This window comes from Dermacentor albipictus, chromosome 3 (genome assembly GCF_038994185.2).
Source record: "Dermacentor albipictus isolate Rhodes 1998 colony chromosome 3, USDA_Dalb.pri_finalv2, whole genome shotgun sequence".
NCBI classification, from domain to species: Eukaryota; Metazoa; Arthropoda; class Arachnida; order Ixodida; family Ixodidae; genus Dermacentor; species Dermacentor albipictus.
The window spans coordinates 91,456,682-91,481,473 of NC_091823.1; the positions used below are offsets into that span (position 1 = coordinate 91,456,682).

Consider the following 24,792-nt stretch of genomic DNA (forward strand, 5'->3'; position numbering starts at 1 on the left):
CGAGAGCGTCGTGAACTTAGGAGTGAGCGTCAGCGTGAAGAACGCGAGAATGAACGGAAGCAGGAGCTTCAAGAATTTGCTCTTAGGTGTGAGCTTCACGACCGCGAGAATCAACGTAAGCTTGAGCGTGAGCAAAAGTATGAGAGAGAGAAGGCAGCACTGATCAAAGAGATACTGTATTGTGATCAGTTATTGGCACAGAGACAACGGCTGTCTGAGAATTCTGTAGGAAGTACAGAGCGAAAGAATGAAGCATCGAGCGGATTTTCGCCAGAAGCCGACGAAAAGAGTAGTGCCTGTGAGAGTGGCTGCAGAATTATAAGTGAAGGGAAAAGGCTAGCTGCTAACGATGCCTTAGTGGCAACAGAGGCCGTTAAAGGCCGCAAGGAGAGCGACGAGGTGCTGTGCCAACAGATGACTGTGGAGACAGCTAGGCCAGCTGCGAACAAATTGGCACAGTTACCGCGTGTGTGCGTCGCTGGTAAGGTTAGCGAGGTTGCTAGCGAGAAAAAGGGTACTGTTGACGCGACAGACGCGAGCACCCATGTAGAGCCAGATCTGCGTGCAGAAGTGAAGTGCGAGCTGGACGATGCAGTTGAGAATAGCTCTCGGGGTGGCGAGCTCCGTAGCTCACGAGAGAACAACTGCATTGTTCAGGGATCGGTGCGGCTCTCCGCCAGTCTAGGTAGCCTAGAGATGGATGATTTAATTAGGAATCATTCGGACTGTGCGCGTGAGACAGCGATCGATACCGACGGGCTGTGTGCCGATGCACAGCGTGAGCTGGACAATGTAGTAGAGGGCAGTTCGCAAGAGTGCGAGTTGTCTTACTCGAGTAAAGCCTGCTGCATTGTGCCAGAGTCGGTTGAGCTGTCCGCCAGTCGAGGCAGAGAGAATGTTGATTTAAATGAATATCAATTAGACTGTGCGGGTAAGAGACCGATCCGGGCCGACGAAACGTGTACTGGCCAGCACGAGGCACGAGAAGGCGACATGAAAGTGAGTGCAAAGAGAAAGCGCCGTAAAAAGAAGCGCGGTAAAGACCGAAAGACGGTAACTTATGTAGCGCCGCCAAAGATGGCCAGAAACCCAAAAGGGCAGGGCGCGAGGAAAAAGGTGCGGTCGTCAAGGACGATGTTGACGCATCCAGAATGGTCGAGCCACCGGTCAAAGGGGGACCGCGAAGAATGTTCTGCACGGACGCGGACAAAGGGCACGAGGCAGTTAAGCTCCTCGTCGTTCCGTAGTTCTTTTCTTAGCTCAGCGTGCAGTTCGAAGAAACGCAAGGTGGCAGGACGAGACCAGGTGGGGAGTAGCGACGCGGTCAAACGAGTTTGTGTTGAAAGCGGGGCGCGAGGACGCAAATTGGCAGGAGACCGTAACGTCTTGAGGGAGCTGATAGTTAGTCAGCCCTTTTGTTGTCTCTCGGCAGCCAGAGTAGCTTTCAAGCCGCGACCACCGCGAGGACGGCTCAGAGTATGAGTCAGACATAAGCGTTCGGAAAGGGAGGCGAAGAGCCCTTCCTTAGAAATGGAGTGTCTTGTTTTTTTCATTTTGAGCATCGGAAAGTTTTCGCGAATTGAGACTAGGATTTCTTTCACTGTGTAAGGTTTGAGCTTTGTTTGTTTTCGTTTGAGAAGCTCGAGATTTGAAAGATGCGTTTTAAGTAAACATGTAGTCTCGCGAGATGCTCATTAATAAGTAGATAGGTTTTTTTTGTGTGTGTGAGTAACCTGAGGGTCAAGGTTACTGTTGAGAGGCCTATCGTAACGCGCGTGTGTTTTATTTAACCTTCTTTCTTTTTAAGTGTTGAATTTTCTAAGGTTAAGCGCGTAGAATTTCAGTGAGTGCATGATTTGCACGGAGAAGCGTTCTTAGTTCCATTAGCGCGTGTCCTGTGTGGACGGAAGGAAGCAGACTTTATGACTGGGTTGCTAGTGTGTGTGGAGGGCAGCCGTATTCTGACTTCTTTAGTGAACGTGCGTGGAAAGAGTTAGTAGAAGACGCATCATTTTAAGAGTTCTGCGGAGTGTGTAAGTCCCGCGAGTTTAATTGTTCGTTTACGTCACGTGTCCTGTAGGACTTTCAGGGAAGAAACGTGAGTAAGCGTAAGTGAAAAGTTTGCCTACAACGCAAGTACGCGTTTTGTTTAGTGACCACAAGGCTAGTGCGCTTGTGATTACGTACTTGTGAGGTTGACCAGATGGTTCAGTGGCACCATTACGTCCGATAAGTACGCCACTGCGATAGATTGGAAACATGCTGTTCATGTAGTTAGGCCACTTAAGTTATGGTCGGCTGTTTTCATTTGTTGTTTGCATCGTCAACGACCCTTTTGTTTTGCAACAACAATAGTGCTCTGGTCTTGTCGGCATTCAAGGAGAAATGGATGGCTGTTTGGAAAGGTGGTTACAACTGTTTTGTCAAAATTGGGGAACTAAATGATCAGGGTTGATTTTGACTCAGTAATAGCCTGGCGAGTCAGGGGTGAAGAGCCTGCGCTTACACGTGGGGCAGCGCTGTGTTGTTTTGTTTGTTTGACGTCTGTTCTCCAGGGCCAAGGATCCCGAAGTTCGTCAAACGAGGCTCGACCCCAGTGCCCTGCAGCTTCTTTCAGCGTTCCTCATGGCCAGCGAATTGAGTTCACCGGCCATTCAGAACTACCGGGGCGAGGACGAGCTGTTAGATATGGCGCCGTTTCCTGAGGCTACTTCGAGTTCCCCAAACCACTTCGAGTCGCAGCACAGCTAATTGAGGAATGCCGAAGCAGGAAAGTGCATTCCAGAGAAGCGGCCGAGCAAACAAGTTTAAGGCAACAAGTTCACGTGCCAACAAGTTCGTGCGCCGCCGGGATTAGAAGGGGGCCTCGTACAATGGAGCTCAATCGTCCCCCTTCGGCTTTGAAGAAGGCATCTGCTACCGCTGCGGAGCCGAGCCACCGGGTGCAGGTGGGCCCTTGTGCAATGAAGCATGAGCGCCCCCCCTCCTTCTCCAGCCTAGAAGAAGTGGATTGCCAGTCTGCGAGGCAAGACCGCAGAGAGCCGCCAGGTGCGACACCGCGACACGGGCGCCTACCATTGGCTGAAAGTGGCGTCATCGGAGCGGACTCTCCCATTGGTCAAACATGACGTGACTTACAGTGCTCGAAGGGTTTATAAGAAGCCTTCCAGAGAGACCTGAGCATTCTGGGATATGCCCTGATTCCCTGATTCACCTCTCTCGAACTTCTTGCCGCGGGCCGCAGCGTCCGAGTTGCTGCCGGCCCGTAATGACTGTACGACTGTTAATTGACGCTCACCTCCCTGTATAGAATGTAGAATAAATCCCTCACAAGTTTTTGGGTTTTCATCCCGAAGTCCCGTCCCTCAACCCCTACACAGTGTAGTGGGCAGGGGTAGTGGGGGCAGGTGTAGTGCGGTAGTGTAGCAGGGTTGTGGGGGCAGGGCAGGGCAGTGGGGCACGGCTGAGTGCATATGTGGCCTGCGCGCCCCATGTTGGAGGCAATCTGTGGTGGATGGGCAAGCCGAGATGGCCTTGGCTTCACGCGTATCGTCTTCCCGCCCATTAGTGCTGGAGGCTGCGCAATCTCGGATTTCGGGGACCAGCTGAAAGCAAGCGGCAACAAAGGAAGCATTCGCTCCCCTCTGCGTGCGCTCTAGATGACAGCATCGTCCCACTGTGAGCGACACCATCAGCCACAGCGGTGGAGTAGACGAGAAAGCTTACAGGCTTCAACCGCTGATGTAAGATACTGCAGACACAGCATGAAACTGTATCTTTTGCTCACCGACTCTCATATCCAAGAATATATTTTTCTAAATCTAATTCCTTTTTTTTTCTGATTGCCTAGTAATTTTGAAAATTTTACAGCCCCTTCCGTTTAGGAAAAATCTATCAGTAACTGCACCTGTTATGCATAAAAGGTCAAATTTCAATATAACGAAGTGTCAATAAAATGAAGCAAACTGCCAATTTTACAGACTTGGTTATAATGAAGTTTAACCCCTTTGGTTTCGCCCGTTTCGCTGTATTTGGTGTTCCACATTGTAAGAAAATTGCTTTAAAATCTGGTGCAGACATTGCATTTACAAAATGTCCAATTTATTTTTTTTCCCAAACAACTTCTGCGTCAGATGCGTTAAACAACTAGCAAGTGAGCAAAATAAAAGCCTAGAATGAGTGGGAATGTGGAGGGCACTCCTGCATTCTTTTGCAATCAGAACGCCTTTTGGGCTTTTGAACTTGGCCCTCAAAAACTAAGCACAGCATCAAACGGTTCTGCTTTACAGTTTTCGATGGCATGTACTGAAAAAAATAAGCCCACTCGGAAGCCTGTATGTTTTCTTCGAGCCTGGTACTCTGGTAGCCACGGCTACAATAACAGAGCGGAGTCTGGTGAGCAGGCATCTTTCCATTTTTTTACAAACAAATCCTGAAAGTGTAAACAAATATGTCCATCTAGTGTGTGAAACCCAAAACAACTATATAAGATAGCCAGCAATGTGCTGCCATCTATGAACAATAGCCAGAAGCAACCGTTCTTTAAGGAGCTGGCAAATCGCTGGCTGAGAAAGCAAATGGGTTAACTGCACCACAACACGAAAGCCAATGTTACTGAATCTTCCTGTGCAAGAATGCACTGATGCTGTCTATTCGCACTGCTTTACGATGGGATGCTGGGCTGGCATCCCAGCCACTTACCAGGACAATCTCGTGGGGCTCGACGTTGTGAGTACGACAAAGTTCCGAAACACGTTCTTGAAGCGCAGGTTGCCACCACAGTGCCAAGGGGCTATAACTGTCACTGGAAGAAACCTCTGGCGCCTCCAGGATGCTTGGAGACAACTGCGGGCCAACAGCACATGCGCCCTTCCAGTCACCGCTCAGTGCCAAGCCCAGCCAGACCGCCTGGTTATTGTACTCGCTGATCTTTGTCTTCAACCAAGTCAGTGGAAGATGCTCTTTTGCTTCTTCCAAGAAGTCCAACAGGCTGCCAGAAAAATGAACAAAGAAAAAAAAAGAGAATGATTGATAAAAACCTGTCAACCTATAAAGTTAAAAAGCACTAGAAGTGAAGCAAAAACTTGAAGATTGGTGAAAATGATGAAAAATGTTTTATTACTTTAGGATCTTTATTCTTAATAAAAAGTTCAGAATGGGTTCTCTAAAAATGCTAAGAAATATCTCAGGCCTATAGTGAAAGCAAGAATGATAAGTGCCACAGAAAAAATTCCCACGTGTCCATAGTGATCGCCTAAGAAACGCAGAGGCGAGAGCCTTGTAAAGCCTACTGTAATTCACCTTAATCATGCTTAATCCTCATCAGTCCATGCTAATCCACCTTAATCTAATCACTAATCAATCATGAATTAACTTTGCTAATCATTAATCATCTCTTAAACATGGGTGGATATGCTTTGGTTCACTTCTGGCCTTCCTTGGGTCACGTGATATTTTCTGTACCTCACAACGCCACTTTGAAACATAGATTTAAGTTCATTCCAAAAATATTCCCGTAATGGCGGCTGAAATTTGAGTTGCTGTTGCAGTACATTTATCCTATGAGTGGGCAGCACTGCTGCACCTAGGCATGAACAATCGAGCAGGTCTGAAAAATTTGGATTTGGAAAATTGGTTGGCGACTGTATTTTCATTTTGTTGAGATCACTTTCGCCATAAATTGAACGCAAATGAAAAATCAATGGTGTAAATATGACAATTGTAAACAAGCTACAAGAATTAGAAATTCACAATGAAATCATAAATGGTGACCGGTATGCTGCCGGCATGCTCTTAAAACATGTGGCACAATCATGCAATACTCGCTACGGTGCAATCTTTCAATACTCGCTGCACATGCAATGTTGGACTACCAGTGCAAATTTCTTCATGCACCATACCTCCAGTAATTTTAGATATGAGTGGCCCTACCAGTTTTGGACAAGTGTGAAAAGGCCCCTGCATCTTGGAGACTTCAATGAGAAGGGGCAGAAACCAAGGGGCCCAATGTTTTTTAGTCACAACCATATGAAGAGAACAGATAATGAAGCCAAGGATAGCATAAGGGAAATCATTTGTTGTGTCAATTGAAATGTGCGAGCAATAAGTAAAAGAAAATGAAAGTGGAAGAAAAAACAATGACTCCAAGCATTACATAGTAAAATTGATTGAGTGGTAATCATCATAGACCAATCAAATGGCAACAGACGATTTACTTGGCAAATACAATAATGAACACTGCCAAATGAGCTCTGTGGAAATTAAAGTTTCATGAAAGAAGAACTGTCATCTGCCTGAGAGTTCGCCAAAGAAACACTGCTTCTTTACGCTACTGTTCAGGTGGATGACAATTGCTCCCTTTCAGTAATGAACACTGTGAGCATATTATTGCATTCCCATGAATACTATAATGTGTCTTTGCATGTTCATACTATATATGCACAGAGCCAGATCACATTTGTGTCACTTTCCTTCAGAAACTGCTCACTACTCCACTTCCTCCTTACCTCAGGTACATTTTGCAGACTCCATCGATGAGTAGTGGATTACGTGAGAAGACTGGAAGCATTACAAATGGCCACTCGGGTAGGCATAGCATTATGACTCTTGCTTTCCTGAACACCTCCAGTCTCTGAAAAATAGAAGCAGGAAAAAACGAAGTGAACCTTTCCACTACGCTTTACCCTTGTGAACTCACCCACCACAAGGAGGGAGACAGTAGGCATGCTTGGCCATTTCAAGCTGGTCAGGAAAACAGAAATCCACAATCAATAAATTGCTTTCCGTGCAAAGACCAGGCGCTGCCGAAAATTTTGGTTATGCACCAGGAGCTGAGAAGTGCCACTGAGAAAGCATTCTACGGCAAGAATTTCTAAATGTGATTGTTAGTAGTAACCGAGATAGAAGTAAAAAAAATATGTATATATACATTCAATGCACATTTTAGCACCTATGTGAAGTCAAGCTTTCGTGAAGCAGTTAATGAAATGCTATAAATTTGTCTGTTTCATTCCTGCGTCTTGGCGCAAAGGGAACTAGCGTGAGCATGTGCTCTCGAACACCCGTGCACAACATCTGACAACTTTTATATTGCCCCGTATTTCTTCATTTCTTTAAAAAAAGAGTTATGGGGGTTTTACGTGCCAAAACTACTTTCTGATTATGAGGCACACCGTAGTGGAGGACTCCGGAAATTTCGACCACCTGGGGTTCTTTAACGTGCACTTAAATCTAAGTACACGGGTGCTTTCGCATTTAGTCCCCATCGAAATGCGGCCGCCGTGGCTGGGATTCGATCCTGCGACCTCGTGCTCAGCAGCCCAACACCATAGCCACTGAACAACCATGGCGGGTTTTTTTTTTCTTCATATCTTCTTATGTATTTTAAACATACCACCTGCTTCTTAACCAAGTTGTGGGCCACAGTATGGAAATCATCATCGTCATTACGAACATGTGACGATTATCTAGCCATCTCAAAGAGCTAGTTGGCATTCTCAGTTTAGAAGCATACATACAATTGTGGCCTGATGGTTAGAGCAGTAGGCTGCTGTGCTGGGAAACCAAGGTACAATCCCTGCATCAGGCATGTAATTCAATTATTGTTTTTTTTTTACATATCCTGTGACCCAAGTTGGCCCAATGGTTACTTTCAAATCCTATTACCTCAGCACAGCAGCTCAATGCTCCACCCATTCAACCGTGGACTTCCTAGTGTATCGAGGCATGCACTGCACAGGGTTGCGAGGAAAGAAAAGTGGGCATTTATTCTGTGCACCTCCCGTATACCCAGGTCTGGTCGCCAACCCACAAGAATGATACACATAGTGACCCAAGTTGTGAACTATTCGGCAAGAAAGCAGCAGCACCCAGCTAGTGTAGCCACGATCAGGAAAGTACAGGAGGGCTTGCAAGGACAGCTTTGCTTTAAAAATTGTTGTAAAGCGGTGGTGTGAGAAAGTGAGCTACCTGCAGAAGCACTATCTAGTTGACTCAACTGATGACCCGAATGGCACAGTCAAACCTCACTGTAACAAAGCCACATACGACACAAAAATACCTACGTTATACTATCTAGTATTCATTATGAGCATGTATTCGTCATGTGCTGCTATTGGCAAGAAACACATTGGCTTCACTTCGTTAAGCTCAATCATTTGTTATGTCAGTGACATTGAGGTATAGCTGTATTAAGCCACGAACCCACATACCCCCCCCTTTTCCTTTGTTACGAACCCTGCCTCTTATGTTTAGTCTCCTGTGCTTTCTTTCCTTGTGGTGCATGCTGGAAATCCCTTAGTTGTTTCCACTGCTGCTGACCATTTCTGTGCTGCAGACAGCACACACGTGGTGCGGAAGCACCATGTGCAATAACATTAAATAACAACTCAACCATTTGACCATCTGTGTCCGCGGAAGTTTCCATTTATTGTCTCGGTATTTCTTCGTGGCAGTAGTGAAATTTCATTAAGTTGAAATTGTGTCTAAAGTACTTTGTTATGTAGAGTTTCTAAATACACGGTGTTCTATGGACAAGAAGTTATAAAAAGTTAAATACTTCGTTATATATCAAGAATTCTGTTGTATTGAGGTTTGTTATACAAGGACATAGCATGCTGAAAACAATAGAATCACACCAAAATTGCACTGGCATGCCACTGCAATATCAGAGGCCACACTCGAGTGCTGGTTAATTTCTTCAAGCTGCTACTAGATGGTACTGGTTAGTGTCCAGTCACGAGAAGAAAATTCCAGTTGGATGGCGTGAAAGCAAGATGAACCTCAACCACAAAGGCAAAAGTAATAAGGTTAAGACAAGCTCATACAGGCCAGTTACAGTAACATCGGTTACATATATATAGAATCGCAGTGCAAACCATAAAATTAGAACTGCCGAAGTGGGTAGAGAAAAATGATATAGTACTGGGGGAACTACAGAATGAGTTCAGGCCAGGCAGACGCTTAGCGGATATGTTTGTACTAACTAGGGGCATAGAGATTTTAGTAGCTCAGAATTGACCTTTATGGATAGCATTTCTAGATATTAAGGGAGCCTACAACAACGTAGACAGGAAATTGTTATGGGATATTCTCAAGCACAAAGGCATAGATGATGATTTTGTGAAGCTGCTGAGGGACATGTACTATATAGAGAAAGCTGAGTACAAATTGTGTGGGATAGGCCGAAAATGTAATGAAGTAGTGGCAATTCATCAAGGACTGAAGCAAGGGTGTCCTCTGTCTCTATTGTTATTCACACTTTATGTTAAGCATAGAAGGACAACTGGAACACAGTGAATTGAGGTTTGATTTATCTTATATTTATAATGGGCAAAGGGTACAACAGAAGGTCTGATGTACATGGATGACATGGTACTACTAGTAGACAATGCAGGAGATCTACAGATGCTTGCAAATATGTGTGGCAATTCAGCGACAAAATCGAGGCCTTGGGTTTAGCACAGCGAAATTGGGAATCGTGAACATTAATGAGAATATAAGTGATTCCGTGGCATGAATTCAACAGCAAGTTGTACCTATAGTGAAGCAATATAAATACCTCAGTGTGTACATAAATAAAGAAAAAGCTTACTCAAGCACCCACTAAGATAACATAAAAATAAAGAGGGAGTGGACTGCAGCAATAATGAAACATCGAGCACTTTGGGGCTACAATAAATACTATGAGGTGGTGTGTGGAACCCGGCAAGAAGTAATGATACTAGCACTAGCGCTTGCAAATGCCATTCTGTAAAGATTGATAGGCCGGATGACTTTAACAGCCCATGGCGAAACTATAAATGAGGCAGGGCAGGGTGGCATGGGTTGGGCCACTTCTGAAGCCAGAGAAGCGCAGAGCAAAATCAGTTTTGAAGAAACACTCAAGATCATGGATGACAACAAATGGGCGGCTAAAGTGCACTAGTATTTGTACCTAAAAAGTGTAAACATAGAATAAAGGAAGAGGTCAAGAAAGTTGGCAGCCATGTAGAAAGCAATTGAAAGTGTAAATAGACAAACAGGAGTCATCAAAAAGAAAGTGAGAGAAACAGAGGGGGCTTATTATGCACTTTTCTTTTCCTCTGTCTATGCTATTTCATGCTTCCAATGTTAAATGCATGCAAAGAGTGGAAACAAAAAAGACCATGCCATTTTACAAGAATGACAAGAAATTAGAAGGGAAAAGCTGCATGGTAGCACAAAGGGCAGTGCCTTGCTATTTGTGGCTCGAGCTGGTTGCCTAGAGACAAAAACATACTGGAGCAAATATTCACAACAAGATGAGCCATTTCTCTGCTGCAGCAAAAATCCATAGACAAGTCAGCACATCCTAATGGAATGTGACTATTCTGCCAGTGAGACCCATAGGTGAGGTAGACGTTCTAGAAGCACATGGATTTAAAGTGGACTTAAGCATCAACCGGTCAGCAGCTGAGATTAGCAAGAGAGGTTTAGAGTATCAGTGGTAAAAAAGCAAGTAAGAGATTGATACAATTGGATCCGTTACAAGTATAGGTAGCAATACAAGGTACATAGAGAAGTTTTGAGGAAGAGAAAACAGATTACCAGAAAACAGAAAACAAAAATTGTAGAAAGAACCATGACAAAAAAAACCTTAAGCACACGACAAGATGAGGATGGTGAAAGAAGACAGCAGGCACACGAATTCGTGAAATGTACGGAATAAATTGTATACACCATACCAATTACTTGTGGTAAGACTTATATAGGTCAGAATGGGAGGTGTGCAAATGACTGCTTCCATGAACATCGTAGAAATGTGGCGGACAAGTGTGGAGGGTTTCTTGATGTGCATTTTAGGAAGCACGAAGTAGTAATGATCTTAGCGCTGTTTCCAGTTACGGCCTAAGCATAGACTCTGGTAAAAATTGAGTTGCGTGCTGATCTATCAAGAATGCACTATTGCCATGAGAAGCAGCTGCCAAATGACGCATGAAATTATCGAGGCATGGATTATTGATAATTTAGGAGATATCTGCGTGTCCAAGTCCTCCATTGCTTTATCTTCAAAGGAATTACAATACCTGCAACATCACTGTGCTTGCGTGATGTTCTGCCAAAAAAGCCTTTACATACTGCTTTCTGGGTGTCAATAAATTGTTGTAGCACTTGGGTGTCCACTGCTTTCTTTCATCACCCTCGTTTGGTTGCGCACTAAAAGATTTTTGTCATTCCTTACCAACACTGACAAACAGCCACATTATTGGTAGTTAGAAAAGCACGTATAAAGCATATCTGATTAACTCATGCAGGCAGGTGACTGTCACTGCCCCATTTCAAAGGGTATGCTAACAAGTTGCCATTATTATCATCTCCAATGATTGCATCATCATTATCACCATATCCTACAGGGTCACAATCACATGTGGCATAGATCCAGCATGCTTCAACAGTATCGACTGCGCTGGGGCGCGTTGTTTAGCAGGTTTAGCTGTACGACGCTTTTGGGTGCATTAAAAGGGCATCGCTGGAAGTATTGCATGTGCGGATATTGAATCATCACTCATGCTAACCAATAAACACACATTATAACCTCTCCTCCAAGCTTCCTCCTCCACACACTTCCTCTCTTCCTCTCCACAATCGAACCACTATTGCTGACAACAGTACCTAAACCCGTTAAACACCACAAAGACTGCTCCTTTGGTGTTACAAAGGAGCAGTCATTAAAAGACTCAATAAGCTACATTACTGTAAGTTTGTGCACCAAAAAAGTTGCACAGTCAGCCTTAGGACATGATCTCACGCTGGACAAGCGCAGTGATCATCTCAGAAGACAGGCTCACCATGGAGTAAAGCTCGAAAACAGGCAGCAGGACTTCGACAAGCCTGTTCGGGTGAAGTTGCACGAGCGCCATGCCGACACGCCCAAGGTCAGTAATAAGGCGCTCCAATGCATTCATGATTTCCTTCCCATAGGTCCTGACGAATATGGAATGCCTGCAAAAAAGTGCAGTTCTACAGACAGCCTTACAAGAAGCAACAATGGGTCACTATAAAACATTTATTAAGGTACAAATAGTAGTGCAGCTATTGCACCAATGCGACTATTCCACCAAGTCACAGGACTGAGAGACAGTTCAAAAGCAATAACATAACTACTCGGAAGTTTTAACATTGCACAATATTTCAGGCACGGCCAGACATATATATTCCCTTAACTGTTTTGGACAAGCCCTCCTCATCAGAGCACTTGCATCCCCAAAGTGTTTAGGAAGAGTGAAGCTCATCTTTACGGTATTTCTTCTCTCCTTGAGCATTTTGGTCAAGAGGCGCTTGTCCGTGGCTTAACTGGCATTTCAGTAGGCAGGTGGCAATATGTGCCAGTTGATTTCTTTCTTTCTTGTATATCTGGAGTGCGTTTCTCGTGGGGCAACTAACGTTTTCAAAATGGCGTCTGATGGGGGCGATGCATGTATGGCCAGCCCAACGTTACTAGACTAGCTTCAGTTTTAAAACTCGGCGCCGTTGCGCGGAACCGCCACCGGCCCGGGCCTTCGTGGCGCTGCAGTCGCGCCCGGCTTCACTTCCTCACTAGCCGGCTACGCGGGCGGGCCGGACTAAGCACGCGGTGCAGCGTTGGTGTATTTATTCTGTGGTTCGTTGTTGACAGCGAATTTCAGCAAGCATGTCATCTGTGGAACTGTAGCCTCCGGTGAGTTTCTTAAGAGTATCAGCAGACGATGCCGACGTGCTGCGTACCTGGCTGCATAGGCCGCTACCGGAACGATGTCGACAGTTCGGCGCATCACTTTTCCTGTGCTCCCAGCAATGCGACGCTTCGGTCGGCGTGAAACAGAGCGATTCCTCATGCCGACTGGGAACTTTCTGCGAAATCCACGGCACGCGCTCGTGCCACTGCTCTACGGCCCAGAGTTGGGGAGCGAGTTCTTCGCTCCGGATTGCTTTTTCAAACTTGCGCTTGTCTGGTTCGGAGTTTATGTGAGCTTGCGAGCACGGCCAGAGTAAATGATATACGTTAAGGGATGTATCACAATTGGTGCATTAAGACTTGTAGAGCTCAGGCATGTAATGGTGTACTTTAAAGAACCCTCGGGATTAACCTAGTGATAAACACAGGAGCCGCACATTTCAGCTTCGCTGATTAAGCATCTTCACGGAATGAAAAATCCACTTTTTTTTTGTTTGTGTGTACAAAGACCGACCTCATCTTTTTTTTTGTAGTGCTTCTTTGGCGTGGTGAGAAGCTTCGGTGGGGATGAAGATCATCCTACAATCACGCACTTTGGCCAGATATTCAGGCTCGTGAGCCTAAACTGCGCGAAACGTTAAGACGACAGGAAGAAACACACGGCCTTTAGAAACGCAGCTTCTGTGCTTCGCTGTATGCGTTTCTTCCTTTCGTGCAGTTTACCCTTCTTTCAGTATTAACGAACTGGCGCGATAAATCTTATTGCTGTAGGAGGATACCGCTTTCTCGTGGTATCGCTATTTCGGACAAGGAAGAGCGCCAGCGAGCGTGAAACACGCACAAACTGCCCGTGCGCACGAGCTCAAGGCTGTGACGAGGCGTCTGCAGTGGAGCCCGATGGAACAGCGCTGCCCTCTGGCGGCTGTCAAAGAAGTGGCGACAGCGGCTGTAAGCGCGCGTGCGGGGAGTTTTACAACTGAAGCCAGTCTAGTAACGTTGGGCCAGCCCGTCTTCCGGAACAGGAGGAATTTCTTCATTGTCTTCTTTCGAAGATGATGGTTCAGACACCATCATCATACTGTTTCAGGAATCGAAGACAAACGTGACGACGAGTGAGGTCAGCAGCGCCGCAGACAACAGAGAAGACAAGGAGGAAGGCTTGCAGGACAACACCACAAGTGCACTTTTGTGGGCTAAAATTTATGTGAATAACATTCTGTCAAAGCCACCACTGTCTCCTTTTTTTTGTATCCAGTAAAATATTTACTGTAAGCTTGCCAGCTGAATTGTTTGATATTTGAATTGTCTGAATTGTTTGTATATATTCTTTCCATAATTTTTGTTGATTAGCAGCAGGTGGTTGGTGCACTTATAATATGCAATAGAATAAAAATAAAGTTCAGTAACCCCCTTCTATTTGTTTTATGAGTAATGTTTTTTTGCATTAAAAACATGTTTTATATAACAAGTATATTTTCAATCAGCAATAAAGAAGTAAGCTTTCTGGGTAAGAAATTTCTTGATAAAACAAAATAGCTATGGGGGCACTTAACGACAGTCAAACACATGAATTTCAGACCTTGATGCCATTTGCTGCTTTCTGGCTACACACTCTATATGCTAAAGAACGCTGGTCTAGCTTTCGAGATGAGCGACTAGATCAGTTATTGTACAGCAAAAGTTCGTACAGTTCGTATGTTCGTATTCGTACAGCAAAAGTTAGTGTAATATTGCCTGTGTTTATGTCCTAGCGAACAGTGACCGCATGACCAAGTAGCTGGAGTATGCACAGAATGAAAGACCATTTCTCTTGACTCAATTATCGAACCTCCTGCGCCATGGAACAGTACACAGTACCAAAGCACATTCGTAGTTCTTATGTTCAAAGAAATATCCCGGCACCTGGGACCTTGACATAAGCTTGATGCAGTTGTAATGCAGTGAATGGAAATCTTTTGCACTGCTAGTAAGAATGTGCCACTATGCTGCACAGAGTCTTGTAGATGACTCCCACTGAGTTGGCAATTGTCAACACAAGTGGCGGTTGCTGGGTACGTCAAAGATTGCCAAGGCGATAGGGAGCATTCCAAGCAATCAAGATAGCTTCCAGCACATTGGAATTTGTTCGCGGTGAATTCATAATTTATTAGTGGTTTAACAGAACAGGACCAGCACGTAAATTTACGTTCACTTTATATTCAGTGACCAACGCTGCAATAACGATCAAGTTTCAATTGTTTACGGAAAAAAAGAACAAGGCCTTAACACATTATTGCAAACACTGCTTCACTGGCCACACTCAACCACCGAGCAACTAGGTCAAGAATACGGCACACTGAGCCCCACTGTGCTTTACTGAAAGCCATGTGCATGCTCCACTGTTTGGTAATATTGAGACATGTGAAATGGAAAAAAAAGAAAGAAAAAGAACCACGCATTTTTAAAGACGTTTCTTGAAAGATGCTGAAACAAAGGTAGTACAGACCTGCGCCCTCGAGAGCGAGGCACTTCCACTAGAGTCCAGAAGCGACACAGCTCCGTGAAGCACTGGAATATATTCACCTGTAAGACAACACAATGTATGATGAGGACAGCGAGTGGTTCGGAGGCTTCTTTTAAGGCACATCTAGCTCCCAAACATTGAAGTGCCCTTCCAAAGTGCTCTGAGCCAAGCAAATCACCAGATATTTTCCTACATTATGTGAAGCCTAGCCCCATGACTCATTATAGTATTATAATTAAGTTATAAAAGATTCAAAGCAACAGATACTGAGATAAAAGGTTGTATCAAAGTGTCTTTATTGCCTACTGGATGACTGGTTAATTGACTGACTGATCTGCAAGGTTATGAAAGATACCATCGTGGAAAGTTTCATATCATTTTGACCACCCAAGGGGCTCTTACCTCGTGCGATTGGTTTAGCATCAAACTGCCCTCAGGGTTTTCCTGTCATTCTTTGCGTTCCCTGTTGCACATGCGTATCTTCCTTGAATGTTTACGCTTCAAGCAATACAGATTCAGTTGGGAGTCGGCGCTGTCTATGTGTGCTTCTCAGTTGTGCCCGTCTTTTTTTGCACTGAAGGTTATGAAGATGAATGGCCAAAAAGCCCCAATTTACAATCTTTTGACAACCCGCACACAACAACTGCCGCCCTACCTGCATTTCGAGGCTCTGGTAGAAGAGAATCTGGGCAATCGGCTCCCAGATGCAAAGAAAGAAGTGGTTGGGCAAGGTCAGTGAAAAGCTGGATATGAGGGCCAAGATCGGCTCCCAGTAGTGATCCGCATCCCACAGGCCCACACACTCCATGAGCCACTGTTCTACAGCAGGCGGGTTCTCCTGAACACAGGAACAGAAGGTCATCAGTAGCAATGCTACCGACCTCCTAAGCCAGTTTTACCCTAAATTGTATACAAAGAGTCCCTAGATTTCATTAGATTGTTGCAAGATGCACTTGTTCAGTTCTTCAATATGATGTATGTAAAGGTGTACTTTTTCGTTATGCAAATCGATTGAAAATTTACACTGTCAATTTTTTTCCAAGTTTGTTTTATAAATTTAAGGGGACAGAGTAAGCAAATATCATAAAAAAAGTGATTTTTTTGTTTTTTTAAACATGAAAGTACATGCTTTCCTGCATCTTTTTCAGCATCACACTTCATTTTGTGCAATTTATATCGAGCAATAAAAAAAGAAAACATTCTGAAAGCAAAGCGACCAGCGACACGCCCCTTTTTACGCATGCTGTGTTTCCATAGCTTTGTTTCAGCGTTATTCTGCAAAAAACCTACAGTTTTCCTAATTTTACCTGAAATAAAGAGCTGTCTGGCAACAGTGTGGCAACAACGGAGCTCCAAAGTGGTCGTCACCTCGTACAGGACAACATCACACGGAACAGGACCTGACATGGCACGGCCTACATTAACGCCTATAACCTTGACGGTTGTGCTGGCTCAGCCGCAGGATCAAGGAATGTCCTCTGGCACCGACCACCTCGATGTGGAAGACTGGATCGCAACGTATGAGTGTATAAGTGCCCACAACAAAGGGGATCTGACGATTATGTTGGGTAACTTGGTCTCCTACCTACAAGGCACGGCGAAGGTGTGGTATGACAACCACGAGGAAGAGCTTAATCACTGAGACACATGCAAGCAGAAGATGAGGGACTTATTCGGCCGTCCCGCCGGGCGGAAGAGCGATGTTAAGAAAGAACTAGTGACCCTCGCCCAGACGTCCACAGAATCATACGTCTCTTACATCCAGGATGTGCTGGCTCAGTGCCGTACCGCCGACAGCGATATGGCCGAGTCAGACAAGGTTGGGCATGCACTGAAGGGGATCGCTGATGGTGCTTTCAACCTGCTCATGTGCAAAAATTGTGAAACAGTACAGGACATTATCAAAGAGAGTCAACGCTTTGAACAGGCCACCAGCTGCCACACTGCGACGCTGTTTGCACGTCTGCCAAACACAGCTGCGACATCCTCTTGCGATGACACGCTAGGAGTGCAGCGAACATCACCACATGGCCTGACATGGATAGTGCAGCGAGAACTTAAAGTCATGGCTCTTGCAGCCTTTTTTCTCGTCTCAGTGAACCGAACAAACTTGGCTATAGCATTATTTGTGCAGGCAATAGTCTGCGAAGAACTCGCTTATCTTGGAGTTCATTCTGTATGTGCCATTACTGCTTCACAGCTATCTCATGCTCCAGGTCCACTGACCGGTCCATGGTATCCTGCATGCTACCGACATCCAGCCGAGTGACAAACCGCAGACAATTGGGAAATCTGTTTTACCTGCCGGCATATTAGTCATGTTGCTTGCCATTGTAACAACCATACTGTCTCCTCCCCTCTGCGACCACCATTCACCAGTTATTATCGCCACGAACAGAGCAAGCATCGTTACCAGCCTCCATGGGCAACAGCCAAACAATGACGCTCATGCTCCTTAGAACAGTCCCACGTCATCATTTTGATGCCACCAGTCCCGTTCGCCATCAGCTCGTCGACCATTGTCCCTATTGGCGCAGGCTCGTCGCCCACTGTTCCTGATGCAGCCCTGACGCCCATCTTCAGAAAACTAAACGATGCAGCTCCTGGAAGTGACACTGCATTGACGACTCGACCGCAAAACCCTCTCACTACTTTGCTGACCAGAGCTTGATGGACATTTTAGTCGATCGCGTCAAGTGTCCCACCACTCACTGACACTGGCGCACATGTATCCGTATTGAGTGCCCAACTGCGCCGACACCTGAAAAAAGCTCTCACACCCACCACATCACGCACCCTCCACGTCGCCAATGGAAAAACGCCTACCCTGCTTGGGAAGTGCACTACTCGCATTGGCATTGCGGGGCACCTAACGACCGTTTTGTTTGCTGTTTTGGAGTAATGCCCTTACGTTATACTCAGCTTAGACTTTTTATCGTCCCATTTAGCCCTATTTGATTGCACGACTAGTGTCATTCAGCTTGAACTGCCCCATGGTTGCTATAGTCCACGAGTCACACAACCATGGTTATGCTCTCCCGAAGACATCTGCCCGTCGTCTCAAGCCACTACGTACGTCACCCTACTGTCATTCCTATCTGTTCCTGATGGCGTCTATGTACTATGTCCCAGCGCTGACATACTGCTTGAAAGAAATTTGGCCATTCCCCATGCCCTGCTCACTGTTACAGACCATCATACTTCGCTCCCTCTCCATAACTAACTGCTCGACTCAAATTCTTTCCAGAGGCATGTTTTTGGGTGACATCTCGCCTGTGAACGATTCCGAGATATTGGCTCTTGACGCCAAAATTCCATCGCCCTCTGCAGGAACCTCCGATTCACCAACTCTCACAGATTAACTTAGCAAGATAATTGCACCTGATCTTCCAGCACAAGTTGCTGATCACCGCCATTTCTTGGAAACTTACAGCGACATTTTTTACCCGGACGGCCGCCCTTTAGCCCAGACATCAGCAGTTACCCATTGTATTTACACTGGAGATGCCGATACAATATGCCGCTGGCCGTAACATGTCTCGTATGATGAACGACAAGTGATACAATAAGAAGTCGATAAGATCTTGACGAAAGGCGTTACTGAACCGTCTTGCTGTCTGTGGGCGTCCCCTGTTGTCCCTGTCAAGAAGAAGGACGGCAGTTGGCGCATTTGTGTGGATTACAGGCACCTCAACAAAATCACACGCAAAGATGTCTACCCTTTGCCGCGTATTGATGACGCCTTGGACTGCTTGCACGGAGTCAAGTACTTTTCGTCGCTAGACCTCCGATTAGGCGGACACCGACTCTTGCGTCCTGGCCATTTCTAATCTGCATGACATACGCACTGAACAATGGACTGATGACTGCTTACTTGTTCTCATTGATCATCTCAATCTGGACATTCGGAGCCTGTTTATGCATGTATGGAAGCATGCATGCAAGCATGTTCGTGCTCCGCAATGACGTTGTTTACTGCTGCAGCTTACGCCCTGAATGACCCGAATTTTTACTTGTTGTACCATGCCATCTCCAGACATCCGTGTTTGAGCAGTAGCATGATGCCCCTACTGTGGGCCACGTTGGTGTTTCGCGCACTTATGACCGTGCACAGCGCCGCTTCCACTGGCCAGGCCTGTACCGCTCTGTGCATTGCTACATTGCAGCCTGTGCGCTCTGTCAGCAAAGCAAAAAAATTGCTGTGATGCCCACTGGACATCTTCATCCCATCGATGTGCCCTCAGAGCCATTCTATCGCATCGGTCTCGATCTTCTCGGCCCTTTTCAGACGTTGAAATCTGGCAATAACTGGATTGTTGTAGCGACTGATTACGCGACCCGGTACACAATTACACGACCCGGTTGCACAGAACCTGTGCAACTGAGATGGCGGATTTCCTTTTATATGACGTGTTCATCCATCATGGCACACCACGGCAGCTCCTCAGTGATTGTGGCCGCACCTTCTTGTCCCAAGTAGTTCAAAAGCTACTTCGCTCCTGTTATGCCGCGCACAAGCTTTCCACCGCCTACCATCCGCAGGCAAACGGACTGATGGAGTGGCTCAATCACACGCTGACAGAAATGCTGTCTATGTACGTTGCCGACAACCACAGTGATTGGGGCAGCACGTTACCCTTCGTGACCTTTGCCTGTAATTCTTCCCATCACGAGACCGTTGGCTTTTCACCCTTTTAACTTCCGCTTGGCTGCCGCCCTTTCTTGCCCTTTGACACACTGCTTCCTTTCTTGATGAACACTCCCTCTGAATATGGTCAAGAAGTCTTTGCCCGGGCTCACAAGGCACGTCAGATTGCCAGCTCTCGGCTCACTGAGTCTGAGGCTGCGCAAAAAATCCGGTATGACAGCTGACATCGGGATGTTCGATTTACTCTTGGCTCCGTTGTCCTCCTATGGGCACCATTCCGCCATCTGGGCTTGTCGGAAAAGCTGCTGCCGCACTACACAGGGCCCTACACGATACTGCGTCAGCTTGGTGATGTGAACTACGAGATCACTATGCTGGACTCGATGTCCTCACGGACACTGTGCATGTGTCCAGGCTGAAGCCTTACTTTGACGCGTGTTCACCTCCCTTATAATTAGTGCTGAGATGGCACCTTTACAGGCGGGGGTTATGTTACGGTGCAACCAAGAGCGGCGTCAGTCAGAAGACGATTTGACATGTAGTGGTAGAATCGGTCTGAACAGCCGTCTTGTTTATGCATCGTTGCCTCGCTTGTAAATATTGTAAATACACCTTCATATGTGACTTATGCAACGTAACATATGTATGCATCTGGCGTACCATTAGCTGCTGGTGGCTTTTGTTGTTTTTGTTTTCTTTTTCCTCCTTTATTTTACTAGGCACTATTCTTTTTCAGTGTAATGCCATATTTACTGTTTGTTACAGCTAGTGTTGTTCAGTGTTTTCTTTTATTTTTTATCTTTGACAGTTGTATAATGATGCCACATTTTTTTCTAAATTTTGGGTTGGTTTCTCAATTGCAACTCCAACCCCTCTTTAAAGCTTCGGCGATTGAGGGTGTTTGTAATAGGTAAACAAATGAACGAAGAAACAAATAGAAGGCCAGGTGTAACGAAACTTTGAACAGCACAGTAATCCCAATTTCAGATGGTGTAAATATAGAGCAGCCTCCTTTTAAACATTTATGTTTTAAATACGAGTTGACACACTACAAAGGTCTTGCAAAAGTAGGCATTGATACTATAACTGAAAAAAAGAATGCCACCATTACCGCTCTCCGTAAGTAACGCATGATGCATGACACTTGACTTATTGACATGACTTCCAAGGTTCAGACACTGACCACGGCTGCCCATGGCACAGTGAAAAATCTCTGAGGCGACATTCGTCACTTCCGCTTACCACAAGGCGCATGCACTGTTTGCTTAGCAGTTATTTAAATACTGCTAATAGGAAATTTAGACAATTACCCGCCCTGTTGCTTTAAATAAGTTACTTCAGTAGTATGCAGTACACTCCCTTTAAAACGAACCGGAAGGCACCATGAAAATTTGTTCATCTTATCAGAAGTTCATCTTGTCAGAAGAATAAATGGCAACATGATCAGGTGCATCTAAATATCTTACTTCAAAACGGCAAATGAAGTAGAGTTGCAATGGGGGAAAAACCGACATAAATAGCATTTATTCAGCTAAACACAATAAAAAACTGTGTTCAAGTGGCACTCTAGCTTGGTTTCATCTAGTCCGTGATGGATGTTTGCCGCTTCTGTGCAAATCGGCGAGCAGCGACAAACGACGTCACCTCATCTAATAAGCTTAAAAAATCTTTCTATGCCTTTGTGCTGCAGGAAGAAGTTTCCTAGGGCACTAAGGAGTTCAAGAAGGCATCTGCCACCTCACAGGTTATCGGTGCCGGCTCCTAGCTAGTGAAACTACGAAGGAGCGTGCTGAATGTGCAGCAAAGCAACGCTACCTAGAGGAAAGGCTAGGTCAAGTTGGGCAAAGTGTGGAAGGAGAAACGAGGCAAAGGTCGTGGAGGAAGAACGTAGGCAGAGGCGCGTTGCGTTGACCTCCAGTAGCAGTTGCTACAGGTTTTGTTTGCGATATGGACGTACCGGGTTCGTCTCGTGATAACACAGTCCTCACACACCATACGCTGTGTGTGCGAGTGAAAGCATGCAATGGTGAGACGACAAAGGCAGCTTAATCTCATGTGCGCAAGGAAGGAAAAGGGGGAGGAAGCGCGGGCTTTATCTTGAAAGCAATCTGCTTCAGGGGCACAGTCTAGGTGAGCCAATGGCTCGTAGCTTTCCGCGCACTGCGTTCTTGCTGCTCATTTTTTGTTAAAGCGAGAGACAGCAAAAAGCTCATCTCGCTCGCTGCTGCCGCAGCAATCCCTCACGCCAGCATTTTGACAGCGACCATTCGCAGTTATCGAGTGTGGTGTATTCATGTTTACCTACGCGCGCTGTCATTATGCATGTTAATGTAGTTAGTAAGGGAACGTTTACAAGGGGGCGTTCTACTCTGGCGGCTGCTGCATATGACATGGCTGCACGAGCCCTGTCTTGAATACAATCTATGATGCAGACAGTGTAGGCGTCTAGGCGCACCGAGGGCCGATAGCTTCGCGTGCGCTATAGCACCCATGCGCTTGTGCGTCACCCGCATTCACGAAGTGAAATGTCACTGTAACTTTTTTATTTCCTCCTCTTGTTTTCACCACTGCACATAGGCCTCCAGTAGGGTGCCTCTATGCGCGCACCCCTGGATTTGTAGGGGAGGCGGTCACTCAGTATGTTTGTCTTAACCAAAGAGAATGTCTGAGGCAGTTCGTCTTAAGCAGATTTTTTTGCATTCAGTCTATGGAAAACCAAACAAACATTCCCATGCTGTTTGTTATATGAGAGAATTCAGCTTAACTGAGTTCGTCTTAACGAGAGATCACTGTACATGCTACTCTTTTATTAACTATGCAGCCGACGTGAACTTTCGTTGCCGTCCACCTTGAAGTGCCATGACCGAGTGTACTCGCTTGGCCACCAACGCACAGCCCTGGTCATGCCAGAGATAAATTGAGAATGTGGAACATCCGTAGACTGGTTGCCCCACCTAATATTCGGACGTTAAAAACAAAATTTGTATGGTAGGCTTTGCTTTTAAACAACAGGTGACATGACAAAACTTACTGACTGTCAGTGTTGCTCATGTCTCTTACTTTCCAACACTGCACACTGGCATATTTTGAATGATGGAGGAATTCAAGAACTTCTGTTGATGCAGAAATTGAAGGGTCTCTTACGAACTCTGATTCAGAAGACGTTCATGTTTGTTACACAATGTCTTCAAGGAACAATGACAGCAATGAAGAGGCTATCTGCTGCCCGAGTAGCATTAACTAATATAATAAATTACTACTACAAGTCAAAATTTTTTCCCTCCAAGGTCTAGATTTATTTTATACATGTTCAGCAGCATATCACTAATAAATAGAATTTGAATTTAAAGCCTGCTAATGTGCTACTTGGAAAGAAATTGAAATTGTTGTACTTGGAAAAGCACCCGGCACACAAAGGGTTAAATGCAGTAACTCATTGACTCGAATTCCCTTTAGTACTAAAGGAGCCTTCAATCTCACCTGTAGTATGCTGACCATGCTTGCCAGTGACTTGAGGAAATGCCTGCCCTTATCAGTTTCCGGGCTACGGAACACTGCACAGTCAAAACGTGGTATTGTTGCAAGACAAACTGTACAAGCACACATCAACATCACTGCGATATTAAAGCAACGTCATAGTCACCACCATGGTTTCATTGTATATTCCGGCAATTTGAGGGAAAACTACAGTGGCTTCTGTTAATGAGTGGTGCCAACAGAACACACATAATGACATGCCAACTATATTAATTATCCATACTACACAACCCTGTGGGCATGGTATATTAGGCCTATTGTATTAACTACCAAATAATTGTAGCACAACTTCAACTTTAAGGCAGCACATAACATGGATCATAAATGTTAATATTGATAGAGCATTCTTTCAAAAATTTATATGCATTTCTACAACACAAAGAGGTTGATTACTAGTAGACAAACTGAAGGCGAAACTAGTTCTATTTCTCAGTTTTGCACTTGTGAAGTCCCACCAATGTCACAGATCTCATTGCATTTTTACGTTCTACTTTGTCCGTTATTTATAAGCATCTGCAAAGGTAGCCAGGAAGAATGTACGCTTAATTTCAAATGCGGTTATTCTTTTCTGTAGGTAAATGATTGGCAGCCCTGGACAAATGCTGTTAGAGGGTCCCTGAAACTGTTTTAGTTGTACATCTAGACACCAAGGGTATCTCTGAAGGAATACTTTTTTACAAGAATTTCATGTCAGCGCCCTACGATAACACAGGTACGAGTGCTTAAGTATTACCCTCCCCTCAAGCCGCGGCATTCCCCCTCGTATATTACGCCATGCAGACATCACTACGTGCCACCTCCTTTATGCAGTGACACAAGTGTTGTCTACTTTCGGCCTAGTTAAACTGAGTGGGTTTCCACGTCTCCTTTCTATGCAGATTTTCTCGTTAAGCGTGGGCTACATCGTGCAAAATTTAAAGATAAACTTCACGAGGCAGCATTGCACACAGTGTTCTCTGGTTTGCGCTGCATGAGACGAAAAAGACAACTGCTACCGCACTGCTGCGGGCGTATATACGTGTACAAACTACAAAAGTAGCTGTTTCCGCTATTTCAATTTGATAATCGCCTGATAACATGTACACATCTAACAATACATATGTTTACGATTGCTCGTAAGATTTCTTTGTAGTTGTTACTTAATATTGAGTGGTGCTGTAACATGTGAATGCGGTGAAATGGCTACATATAATGTTTCCTTAACTCTAGAATAAAAAAGAAAGAAAAAGGTACACTGACATAAGGAATCAAACCCACACCTTCTGCATGGGAAGCGGAGACGGTACCACTACACCGAAGTCAAGATGGCGGCTCATTGACTGAAGTTTTGACGCATTGTAAGGCATGTTTAATTGCTTTCACAACTTTTTTTTTCTGTATCTCAGCTAGTTAGGGCACTTTTCTGCTACCATTCTAGGCAGATTATGTACG

General features: G+C 45.3%; 1 protein-coding gene across 2 annotated transcripts in view; it reads right to left on the reverse strand.

The window, feature by feature from the left end:
- LOC135902942 (centromere protein I-like) overlaps nt 1-24,792 on the reverse strand; it is a 100,074-nt gene that overhangs the window by 5,543 nt on the left and 69,739 nt on the right. For both annotated transcript variants that reach the window (XM_065433279.2, XM_065433277.2), the window contains exons 10-15: nt 23,305-23,378; nt 15,832-16,014; nt 15,159-15,235; nt 11,808-11,961; nt 6,507-6,631; nt 4,702-4,990 (exon numbers count right to left, since the gene is read on the reverse strand). In XM_065433279.2, coding sequence (XP_065289351.2) covers nt 4,702-4,990; nt 6,507-6,631; nt 11,808-11,961; nt 15,159-15,235; nt 15,832-16,014; nt 23,305-23,378 — 902 coding nt within the window. The remainder of the gene's footprint in view (nt 1-4,701; nt 4,991-6,506; nt 6,632-11,807; nt 11,962-15,158; nt 15,236-15,831; nt 16,015-23,304; nt 23,379-24,792) is intronic.